Source organism: Salvelinus alpinus, chromosome 22 (assembly GCF_045679555.1).
Source record: "Salvelinus alpinus chromosome 22, SLU_Salpinus.1, whole genome shotgun sequence".
NCBI classification, from domain to species: Eukaryota; Metazoa; Chordata; class Actinopteri; order Salmoniformes; family Salmonidae; genus Salvelinus; species Salvelinus alpinus.
In genome coordinates this window covers 49550691-49563190 of record NC_092107.1, presented here as the reverse complement: position 1 = coordinate 49563190, position 12500 = coordinate 49550691, and the positions used below count along the sequence as shown (strand labels likewise).

The 12500-nt window shown below is 44.2% G+C and overlaps 1 protein-coding gene across 4 annotated transcripts in view; it reads right to left on the bottom strand.

Annotated features, from left to right (window-relative positions):
- Positions 1-12500, bottom strand: part of LOC139549590 (tyrosine-protein kinase receptor UFO) — a 106937-nt gene that overhangs the window by 20317 nt on the left and 74120 nt on the right. For all 4 annotated transcript variants that reach the window (XR_011669916.1, XM_071360233.1, XM_071360235.1 and 1 more), the window contains 4 exons: positions 8429-8524; positions 8092-8169; positions 7447-7539; positions 5547-5668 (listed from right to left, as the gene is read on the bottom strand). Coding sequence is in view for 3 of the 4 variants with exons in the window: in XM_071360233.1 (XP_071216334.1) it covers positions 5547-5668; positions 7447-7539; positions 8092-8169; positions 8429-8524 (389 nt within the window). In the remaining variant the exon portion in view is untranslated. The remainder of the gene's footprint in view (positions 1-5546; positions 5669-7446; positions 7540-8091; positions 8170-8428; positions 8525-12500) is intronic.

Below are 12500 nucleotides of genomic sequence, written 5' to 3'. Positions count from 1 at the left end.
GGTATAGTCTGTTCCCCCCATAACAGACAGAGTGGTATAGTCTGTTCCCCCCATAAAAGACAGAGTGGTATAGTCTGTTCCCCCCATAGCAGACAGAGTGGTATAGTCTGTTCCCCCCCATAACAGACAGAGTGGTATAGTCTGTTCCCCCCATAACAGACAGAGTGGTATAGTCTGTTCCCCCCATAACAGACAGAGTGGTATAGTCTGTTCCCCCCATAGCAGACAGAGTGGTATAGTCTGTTCCCCCCATAGCAGACAGAGTGGTATAGTCTGTTCCCCCCATAGCAGACAGAGTGGTATAGTCTGTTCCCCCCATAGCAGACAGAGTGGTATAGTCTGTTCCCCCCATAGCAGACAGAGTGGTATAGTCTGTTACCCCTCATAACAGACAGAGTGGTATAGTCTGTTCCCCCCATAGCAGACAGAGTGGTATAGTCTGTTCCCCCCATAGCAGACAGAGTGGTATAGTCTGTTCCCCTCATAGCAGACAGAGTGGTATAGTCTGTTCCCCCCATAGCAGACAGAGTGGTGTAGTCTGTTCCCCCCATAACAGACAGAGTGGTATAGTCTGTTCCCCCCATAGAGTGGTCTAGTCTGTTCCCCCCATAGCAGACAGACTGGTATAGTCTGTTCCCCCCCATAACAGACAGAGTGGTATAGTCTGTTCCCCTCATAACAGACAGAGTGGTATAGTCTGTTCCCCTCATAACAGACAGAGTGGTATAGTCTGTTCCCCCCATAACAGACAGAGTGGTATAGTCTGTTCCCCCCATAACAGACAGAGTGGTATAGTCTGTTCCCCCCATAACAGACAGAGTGGTATAGTCTGTTCCCCTCATAACAGACAGAGTGGTATAGTCTGTTCCCCCCATAACAGACAGAGTGGTATAGTCTGTTCCCCCCATAGCAGACAGAGTGGTATAGTCTGTTCCCCCCATAGCAGACAGAGTGGTATAGTCTGTTCCCCTCATAGCAGACAGAGTGGTTGTAGTCTGTTCCCCCCATAGCAGACAGAGTGTTGTAGTCTGTTCCCCCCATAGCAGACAGAGTGGTATAGTCTGTTCCCCTCATAGCAGACAGAGTGGTATAGTCTGTTCCCCCCATAGCAGACAGAGTGGTATAGTCTGTTCCCCCCATAGCAGACAGAGTGGTATAGTCTGTTCCCCTCATAGCAGACAGAGTGGTATAGTCTGTTCCCCTCATAGCAGACAGAGTGGTATAGTCTGTTCCCCCCATAGCAGACAGAGTGGTATAGTCTGTTCCCCCCATAGCAGACAGAGTGGTATAGTCTGTTCCCCCTCATAGCAGACAGAGTGGTATAGTCTGTTCCCCTCATAACAGACAGAGTGGTATAGTCTGTTCCCCTCATAACAGACAGAGTGGTATAGTCTGTTCCCCCCATAACAGACAGAGTGGTATAGTCTGTTCCCCTCATAGCAGACAGAGTGGTATAGTCTGTTCCCCTCATAGCAGACAGAGTGGTATAGTCTGTTCCCCCCATAGCAGACAGAGTGGTATAGTCTGTTCCCCTCATAGCAGACAGAGTGGTATAGTCTGTTCCCCTCATAACAGACAGAGTGGTATAGTCTGTTCCCCCCATAACAGACAGAGTGGTATAGTCTGTTCCCCTCATAACAGACAGAGTGGTATAGTCTGTTCCCCTCATAACAGACAGAGTGGTATAGTCTGTTCCCCTCATAACAGACAGAGTGGTATAGTCTGTTCCCCCCATAGCAGACAGAGTGGTATAGTCTGTTCCCCCCATAGCAGACAGAGTGGTATAGTCTGTTCCCCTCATAGCAGACAGAGTGGTATAGTCTGTTTCCCCCCATAACAGACAGAGTGGTGTAGTCTGTTCCCCCCATAGCAGACAGAGTGGTATAGTCTGTTCCCCTCATAGCAGACAGAGTGGTATAGTCTGTTCCCCTCATAGCAGACAGAGTGGTATAGTCTGTTCCCCCCATAGCAGACAGAGTGGTATAGTCTGTTCCCCCCATAACAAACAGAGTGGTATAGTCTGTTCCCCCCATAACAGACAGAGTGGTCTAGTCTGTTCCCCCCATAGCAGACAGAGTGGTATAGTCTGTTCCCCCCATAACAGACAGAGTGGTATAGTCTGTTCCCCTCATAACAGACAGAGTGGTATAGTCTGTTCCCCCCATAACAGACAGAGTGGTATAGTCTGTTCCCCTCATAACAGACAGAGTGGTATAGTCTGTTCCCCCCATAACAGACAGAGTGGTATAGTCTGTTCCCCTCATAACAGACAGAGTGGTTTAGTCTGTTCCCCCCATAGCAGACAGAGTGGTATAGTCTGTTCCCCCCATAGCAGACAGAGTGGTATAGTCTGTTCCCCTCATAGCAGACAGAGTGGTATAGTCTGTTCCCCCCATAGCAGACAGAGTGTTGTAGTCTGTTCCCCCCATAGCAGACAGAGTGGTATAGTCTGTTCCCCTCATAGCAGACAGAGTGGTATAGTCTGTTCCCCCCATAACAAACAGAGTGGTATAGTCTGTTCCCCCCATAACAGACAGAGTGGTATAGTCTGTTCCCCCCATAGCAGACAGAGTGGTATAGTCTGTTCCCCTCATAACAGACAGAGTGGTATAGTCTGTTCCCCCCATAACAGACAGAGTGGTTTAGTCTGTTCCCCCCATAGCAGACAGAGTGGTATAGTCTGTTCCCCCCATAGCAGACAGAGTGGTATAGTCTGTTCCCCCCCATAGCAGACAGAGTGGTATAGTCTGTTCCCCCCATAGCAGACAGAGTGGTATAGTCTGCTCCCCCCATAGCAGACAGAGTGGTATAGTCTGTTCCCCCCATAGCAGACAGAGTGGTATAGTCTGCTCCCCCCATAGCAGACAGAGTGGTATAGTCTGTTCCCCCCATAGCAGACAGAGTGGTATAGTCTGTTCCCCCCATAGCAGACAGAGTGGTATAGTCTGTTCCCCCCATAGCAGACAGAGTGGTATAGTCTGTTCCCCCCATAACAGACAGAGTGGTATAGTCTGTTCCCCCCATAACAGACAGAGTGGTATAGTCTGTTCCCCCCATAGCAGACAGAGTGGTATAGTCTGTTCCCCCCATAGCAGACAGAGTGGTATAGTCTGTTCCCCCCATAACAGACAGAGTGGTATAGTCTGTTCCCCCCATAGCAGACAGAGTGGTATAGTCTGTTCCCCCCATAGCAGACAGAGTGGTATAGTCTGTTCCCCCCATAGCAGACAGAGTGGTATAGTCTGTTCCCCCCATAGCAGACAGAGTGGTATAGTCTGTTCCCCCCATAGCAGACAGAGTGGAAACAATACGAAGGAAATCAAGTAAAATGAGGGATTATTATTATTATAAATATTATTTTTTCTAACATTTTGGAAACAGTGTAAACAACACTCCATTAAATGCTAAGTAAAACCAGAGATGCCGTGCTAACGAGAGGAACAACGTGTCAAGCCTTTGTTACGGAAAATATTTTAAAAAACTGCCGAATTTGTGAAATTGTTTATCTGACATGTTGTGGTTGCGTGAGGCTCAGTGCTCACAGAATCAGTCGGCTATTACGTAAACACTCCCGACAGGCAACAGAAGATCTGTCTTATTTCTGTACTTATTATATTTATAAAGCCGGGCACATTTAACAGTTAGGATATTGATTATAGACCTTATTAAATTGGTGTTTCCTCTGTCCTCACTTGTCTTAGACAATTTAAGGCTGCAATCCACCCCGGGCCCAGAGGGAGACTGGGACGTCAGATTCTACACTAGAGTGTTTTTGGTGCGTTTCCTAAATCCTGCAACATTTCAACATTTTCTAGGAACTCTTGTTTGGATAAGGCCCAGTGTTTATCTACTCTAGTCTGTGTGTAGTGTTTATCTACTCTAGTCTGTGTGTAGTGTTTCTCTACTCTAGTCTGTGTGTAGTGTTTATCTACTCTAGTCTGTGTGTAGTGTTTCTCTACTCTAGTCTGTGTGTAGTGTTTCTCTACTCTAGTCTGTGTGTAGTGTTTCTCTACTCTAGTCTGTGTGTAGTGTTTATCTACACTAGTCTGTGTGTAGTGTTTATCTACTCTAGTCTGTGTGTAGTGTTTATCTACTCTAGTCTGTGTGTAGTGTTTCTCAACACCAGTCTGTGTGTAGTGTTTATCTACTCTAGTCTGTGTGTAGTGTTTATCTACACTAGTCTGTGTGTAGTGTTTATCTACTCTAGTCTGTGTGTAGTGTTTCTCTACTCTAGTCTGTGTGTAGTGTTTATCTACTCTAGTCTGTGTGTAGTGTTTCTCAACACCAGTCTGTGTGTAGTGTTTCTCTACTCTAGTCTGTGTGTAGTGTTTATCTACACTAGTCTGTGTGTAGTGTTTATCTACTCTAGTCTGTGTGTAGTGTTTCTCTACTCTAGTCTGTGTGTAGTGTTTCTCTACTCTAGTCTGTGTGTAGTGTTTCTCTACTCTAGTCTGTGTGTAGTGTTTCTCTACTCTAGTCTGTGTGTAGTGTTTATCTACTCTAGTCTGTGTGTAGTGTTTCTCAACACCAGTCTGTGTGTAGTGTTTCTCTACTCTAGTCTGTGTGTAGTGTTTATCTACTCTAGTCTGTGTGTAGTGTTTCTCAACACCAGTCTGTGTGTAGTGTTTCTCTACTCTAGTCTGTGTGTAGTGTTTATCTACTCTAGTCTGTGTGTAGTGTTTATCTACTCTAGTCTGTGTGTAGTGTTTATCTACTCTAGTCTGTGTGTAGTGTTTCTCAACACCAGTCTGTGTGTAGTGTTTATCTACACTAGTCTGTGTGTAGTGTTTATCTACTCTAGTCTGTGTGTAGTGTTTATCTACTCTAGTCTGTGTGTAGTGTTTATCTACTCTAGTCTGTGTGTAGTGTTTCTCAACACCAGTCTGTGTGTAGTGTTTATCTACACTAGTCTGTGTGTAGTGTTTATCTACTCTAGTCTGTGTGTAGTGTTTATCTACTCTAGTCTGTGTGTAGTGTTTCTCAACACCAGTCTGTGTGTAGTGTTTATCTACTCTAGTCTGTGTGTAGTGTTTCTCAACACCAGTCTGTGTGTAGTGTTTCTCAACACCAGTCTGTGTGTAGTGTTTATCTACTCTAGTCTGTGTGTAGTGTTTATCTACTCTAGTCTGTGTGTAGTGTTTATCTACTCTAGTCTGTGTGTAGTGTTTCTCTACTCTAGTCTGTGTGTAGTGTTTATCTACTCTAGTCTGTGTGTAGTGTTTCTCAACACCAGTCTGTGTGTAGTGTTTCTCTACTCTAGTCTGTGTGTAGTGTTTATCTACTCTAGTCTGTGTGTAGTGTTTCTCAACACCAGTCTGTGTGTAGTGTTTCTCAACACCAGTCTGTGTGTAGTGTTTCTCTTCCATGTCCTCCCTTAAGAAGAGCTGATAGTGAAGTTGTTCAGTAAGAGATAGCTTTCCTCCCCTGTGTGTGTGTGTGTGTGTGTGTGTGTGTGTGTGTGTGTGTGTGTGTGTGTGTGTGTGTGTGTGTGTGTGTGTGTGTGTGTGTGTGTGTGTGTGTGTGTGTGTGTGTGTGTGTGAGCTCACCACGGGGCAGTCTCCCAGGCGTGAGTAGAGCAGGTAGCTGTGTAGGTCTCCGTGTTTCATATAGGGCAGGATGACCACAGGGGAGGGGTAACCTTCACTCTCTACTGTCTGTAGACACACACCTGGGACACACAGACAGACAGTCACACTCTCTCCAGGGGCCACACACATTCACACATACAGTGCATTCAGGAAGTATTCAGACCCCTTGACTTTTTCCACATTTTGTTACGTTACAGCCTTATTCTAAAATTTACTAAATCGTTGTTTTCCCTCATCAATCTACACAATACCCCATAATGACATCACAATACCCCATAATGACATCACAATACCCCATAATGACATCACAATACCCCATAATGACATCACAATACCCCATAATGACATCACAATACCCCATAATGACATCACAATACCCCATAATGACAAAGCAAGAAAACGTTTTTTAGACATTTTTGCAAATGTAAAAAAAAGAAAAACTCAAATATTACATTTACATAAGTATTCAGACCCTTTACTCAGTACTTTGTTGAAGCACCTTTGGCAGCGATTACAGCCTCGAGTCTTCTTGGGTTTGACACTACAAGCTTGGCACACCTGTATTTGGGGAGTTTCTCCCATTCTTCTCTGCAGATCCTCTCAAGCTCTGTCAGGTTGGATGGGGAGTGTCGCTGCACATATATTTTAAGGTCTCACCAGAGATGTTCGATCGGGTTCAAGTCTGGGCTCTGGCTGGGCCACTCAAGGACATTCAGAGACTTGTTCCGAAGCCACTCCTGCGTTGTCTTGGCTGTGTGCTTAGGGTCGTTGTCCTGTTGGAAGGTGAACCTTCACCCCAGTCTGAGGTCCTGACCGCTCTGGAGCAGGTTTTCATCAAGGATCTCTATTTACTTGGCTCCGTTCATCTTTTCCTCGATCCTGACTAGTCTCCCAGTCCCTGCCGCTGAAAAACATCCCCACAGCTTCACCATAGTGATGGTGCCAGGTTTCCTCCAGACGTGACGCTTGGCATTCAGGCCAAATAGTTCATTCTTGGTTTCATCAGACCAGAGAATCTTGTTTCTCATGGTCTGAGTCCTTTAGGTGCTTTTTACTGCTTCCAGCTGGCCACTCTACCATAAAGCCCTGATTGGTGGCGTGCTGCAGAGATGGTTGTCCTGGAAAGTTATCCCATCTCCACAGAGGAACTCTGGAGCTCTGTCAGAGTGACCATCGGGTTCTTGGTCACCTCCCTGACCAAGGCCCTTCTTCCCGGATTGCTCAGTTTGGCTGGGCGGCCAGCTCTAGGAAGAGTCTTGGTGGTTCCAAACTTCTTCCATTTAAGAATGATGGAGGCCACTGTGTTCTTGTGGACCTTCAATGCTGCAGAAATGTTTTGGTACCCTTCCCCAGATCTGTGACTCGACACAATCCTGTCTCGGAGCTCTACGGACAATTCCTTCGACCTCATGGCTTGGTTTTTGCTCTGACATTCACTGTCAACTGTGGGACCTTTATATAGACTGGTGTGTGCCTTTCCAAATCATGTCCAATCAATTGAATTTACCAATAGTGGACTCCAATCAAGTTGTAGAAACATCTCAAGGACGATCAATGGAAACAGGATGCACCTGAGCTCAATTTCGAGTCTCATAGCAAAGGGTCTGAATACTTATGTCAATAAGGTATTTCATTTTTTTTTTTATATCTACACACAATACCCCATAATGACAAAGCGAAAACAGGTTTTTAGAAATTTTTGTAAATAAATGCTGCTGAGGAAACACATTAATTTAATACATTTTAGAATAAGGCTGTAACGTAACAAGATGTGGAAAAAGGGGGAAAAAGGGGGAAGTGCTGTGAATACTATCTGAATCCAGTGCACTCTAAGCACAGTAGTTTGGTCCAGTCTCACCTAGCAGTCTCATGACGTTCTGATGGTCAAACTCCTTCATACAAGCGGCTTCTCTCAGGAAGTCTTCCATCTCTGTGCGAGTACAGATAGCAACTAGAGGAGAAGAGACAGGTGAGAACAGGGACTCATCTCACATCCCACCCTATCTCCTATGTAGTGCACTCGGGCTCTGGGTCAAAAGTAGGGCACTTTTTGGTCAAAAGTAGTGCACTTTACTGTCAAAAGTAGTGCACTTTATGGTAAAAAGTAGTGCACTTTACGGTCAAAAGTAGTGCACTTTACGGTCAAAAGTAGTGCACTTTACGGTCAAAAGTAGTGCACGTTACGGTCAAAAGTAGTGCACTTTACGGTCAAAAGTAGTGCACTTTACGGTCAAAAGTAGTGCACTTTCCTGTCAAAAGTAGTGCACTTTACTGTCAAAAGTAGTGCACTTTACGGTCAAAAGTAGTGCACTTTACGGTCAAAAGTAGTGCACTTTACTGTCAAAAGTAGTGCACTTTACTGTCAAAAGTAGTGCACTTTACGGTCAAAAGTAGTGCACTTTACGGTCAAAAGTAGTTTAACAAAAGTAGGGTGTCACAGAAACAGGCAAGTGTGACTAGTGTATGTACTGCTTACACTGTAGTTGTGTCATAGTTAACTTACTCTTCATGGTCTTCACGGCCACTTTGAGAACAGACTCCTCGTGCGTTAATGCTCCCTCCATCACAGAGCCAAACTCTCCTGTAGACACACAGTAGACAAGCATTTACAAAGGGGGGCATTGTTCAAAAGCAGATTTTATATTTCTCATGTCAACGTACTCCTTATTTTTTTCCCGTTTGTATCTCCCTCCAGACCTTGAACCCAGGACCAAGGTCAGTGTGTGCCTTTGTATCAGTCAGTTGCCTGAACGGTTTTGTTTTTAATAACAAGGTTATTATATGGACACACGTTCACCCTGTGTAGCACAAGGACAGGATCAACGACATACACAACTCACCCTCTCCCAGAGTCTTTCCCAGGGTTAGTTTATGTCTGTCCACCATCACATCCTGCAGCTTATGTTTCAGCTCGTCACTGATGCCCAGGGTGTTCACTGAGGAGGACAACAACAACACGTTAACAACATCACGTAAACAACACCACGTAAACAACAACACATGAACAACAACACGTAAACAACACCACGTAAACAACACCACATGAACACCAACACGTAAACAACAACACGTAAACAACAACACATTAACAACACCACGTAAACAACAACACATTAACAACACCACGTAAACAACAACACATGAACAACACCACGTAAACAACACCACGTAAACAGCAACACATTAACAACACCACGTAAACAACAACACATGAACAACACGTAAACAACAACACATTAACAACACCACGTAGACAACAACACATTAACAACAACACGTAAACAACAGCACATTAACAACACCACGTAAACAACAACACATTAACAACACCACGTAAACAACAACACATGAACAACACCACGTAAACAACACCACGTAAACAGCAACACATTAACAACACCACGTAAACAACAACACATGAACAACAACACGTAAACAACAACACATTAACAACAACACGTAGACAACAACACATTAACAACAACACGTAAACAACAACACGTAAACAACAACACGTAAACAACAACACGTAAACAACAACACATTAACAACAACACGTAGACAACAACACATTAACAACAACACGTAAACAACAACAACACGTAAACAACAACACATTAACAACAACACATACCCAGACTATTTGCATTATCCCCCCCAGCCCCTATTTTACGCTGCTGCTACTCTCTGGTTATTATCTATGCATAGTCACTTTAACTCTACCTACATGTACATATTACATCAATTACCTTGACTAACCGGTGGCCCATCACATTGACTCTGTACCGGTACCCCCTGTATATAGCCTCCACATTGACTCTGTACCGGTACCCCCTGTATATAGCCTCCACATTGACTCTGTACTGGTACCCCCTGTATATAGCCTCCACATTGACTCTGTACCGGTACCCCCTGTATATAGCCTCCACATTGACTCTGTACCTGTACCCCCTGTATATAGCCTCCACATTGACTCTGTACCGGTACCCCCTGTATATAGCCTCCACATTGACTCTGTACCGATACCCCCTGTATATAGCCTCCACATTGACTCTGTACCGGTACCCCCTGTATATAGCCTCCACATTGACTCTGTACCAGTACCCCTGTATATAGCCTCCACATTGACTCTGTACCAGTACCCCTGTATATAGCCTCCACATTGACTCTGTACCGGTACCCCCTGTATATAGCCTCCACATTGACTCTGTACCAATACCCCCTGTATATAGCCTCCACATTGACTCTGTACTGGTACCCCCTGTATATAGCCTCCACATTGACTCTGTACCGGTACCCCCTGTATATAGCCTCCACATTGACTCTGTACCGGTACCCCCTGTATATAGCCTCCACATTGACTCTGTACTGGTACCCCCTGTATATAGCCTCCACATTGACTCTGTACCGGTACCCCCTGTATATAGCCTCCACATTGACTCTGTACCGTAACACCCTGTATATAGCCTCCACATTGACTCTGTACCGGTACCCCCTGTATATAGCCTCCACATTGACTCTGTACCGGTACCCCCTGTATATAGCCTCCACATTGACTCTGTACCAATACCCCCTGTATATAGCCTCCACATGGACTCTGTACTGGTACCCCCTGTATATAGCCTCCACATTGATTCTGTACCAGTACCCCCTGTATATAGCCTCCACATTGACTCTGTACCGGTACCCCCTGTATATAGCCTCCACATTGACTCTGTACTGGTACCCCCTGTATATAGCCTCCACATTGACTCTGTACCGGTACCCCCTGTATATAGCCTCCACATTGACTCTGTACCGTAACACCCTGTATATAGCCTCCACATTGACTCTGTACCGGTACCCCCTGTATATAGCCTCCACATTGACTCTGTACCAGTACCCCCTGTATATAGCCTCCACATTGACTCTGTACCGGTACCCCCTGTATATAGCCTCCACATTGACTCTGTACTGGTACCCCCTGTATATAGCCTCCACATTGACTCTGTACCGGTACCCCCTGTATATAGCCTCCACATTGACTCTGTACCGGTACCCCCTGTATATAGCCTCCACATTGACTCTGTACAGGTACCCCCTGTATATAGCCTCCACATTGACTCTGTACAGGTACCCCCTGTATATAGCCTCCACATTGACTCTGTACTGGTACCCCCTGTATATAGCCTCCACATTGACTCTGTACCAGCTCTCTGGTCTTGGCCATTGTGGAGAGGTTGTAGTCTGTTTGATTGAGTGTGTGGACAGGTGTCTTTTATACAGGTAACGAGTTCAAACAGGTGCAGTTAATACAGGTAATGAGTGGAGAACAGGAGGGCTTCTTAAAGAAAAACTAACAGGTCTGTGAGAGCCGGAATTCTTACTGGTTGGTAGGTGATCAAATACTTATGTATATATGCAATAAAATGCAAATTAATTACTTAAAAATCATACAATGTGATTTTCTGGATTTTTGTTTTAGATTCTGTCTCTCACAGTTGAAGTGTACCTATGATAAAAAATTACAGACCTCTACATGCTTTGTAAGTAGGAAAACCTGCAAAATCGGCAGTGTATCAAATACTTGTTCTCCCCACTGTATATGTATAGTGTGCCGATTCCTTTTACTTATTTTTATAGTATTCATTTTGTTGTCATAACAACGGTAGTAGCAACGTGAAAATCGTTGTGCAAATCTGCTGCATTTCGAGTCGACTACAAAATCCACAATGCAATGCTCTCTCTGGGCTGGCTGGCTAGCTAAGTAGCTACACACTGTGTATATATCAACGAATTGGCGAGGGCACTAGAACAGTGGCCAGGGTCACACATACAAGTTCCATCTAGACACCGTTGCCCTAGAGTACACTAAACATCAGCGCCAAAGGTAACTTCCACAAAGCTGTGAATGACCTGAGAGACAATGCAATAAGGGCCTTCTATGCCATCAAAAGGAACATAAGATTTGACATACCAATTGAGTTGCATTGAATTGAATTGAGAAAGAGGGAGAGGGGGATAGTCATAGAGAACCAGACAAGCAGGATATGCCTCTTCAATTTTGGGCAACCCTAAAATAATCCAAACAGACTCTCAGAACAAAGAACGAACAAAACACCAGACACCAATTTAATGAAATTTAGGAATCCGTTGGTTCAAACAGCTTCTGGGAAAATATGAACTCCCTAAACAAACCACACGAGAAGAATTGACAATCCAAAATGGTGACCTGTGGAACACTCAATTTGAAGAACTACAGTTGAAGTCGGAGTCATTAAAACTATAGTTTTGGCAAGTCGGTTAGGACATCTACTTTGTGCATGACACAAGTAATTTTTCTAACAATTGTTTACAGACAGATTATTTCACTTATAATTCACTTAATCACAATTCCAGTGGGTCAGAAGTTTACATACACTGAGTTGACTGTGCCTTTAAACAGCTTGGAAAATTCCAGAAAATGGTGTCATGGCTTTAGAGGCTTCTGATAGGCAAATTGACATATTTTAAGTCAATTGGAGGTATACCTGTGGATGTATTTCAAGGCCTACCTTCAAACTCAGTGTCTCTTGTGGTGATCCTAACTGTCCTAAAACAGGGATTTTTTTTTACAAGGATTAGATGTCAGGAATTGTGAAAAACTGAGTTTAAATGTATTTGGCTAAGGTGTATGTAAACTTCCCGACTTCAACTGTATATAGACATAGAGTATTCAAATTAATTCGTAAAAACAAATCGAAATATCTAACAAAAACGGCTAATTCTTGAATTAGCCATTGAAGACAACCAGAAACCCTTAGATTGTTCAAATAACAGAAATATAACTATTATCAATATTATTCCTCTGGCTTTGATGCCAAATGATTGAGTTATTGCTCTGTTTAGGTAGTCTGTGATTTTGCTGTGATCTGATGAGGGTGTCAGTGGGCT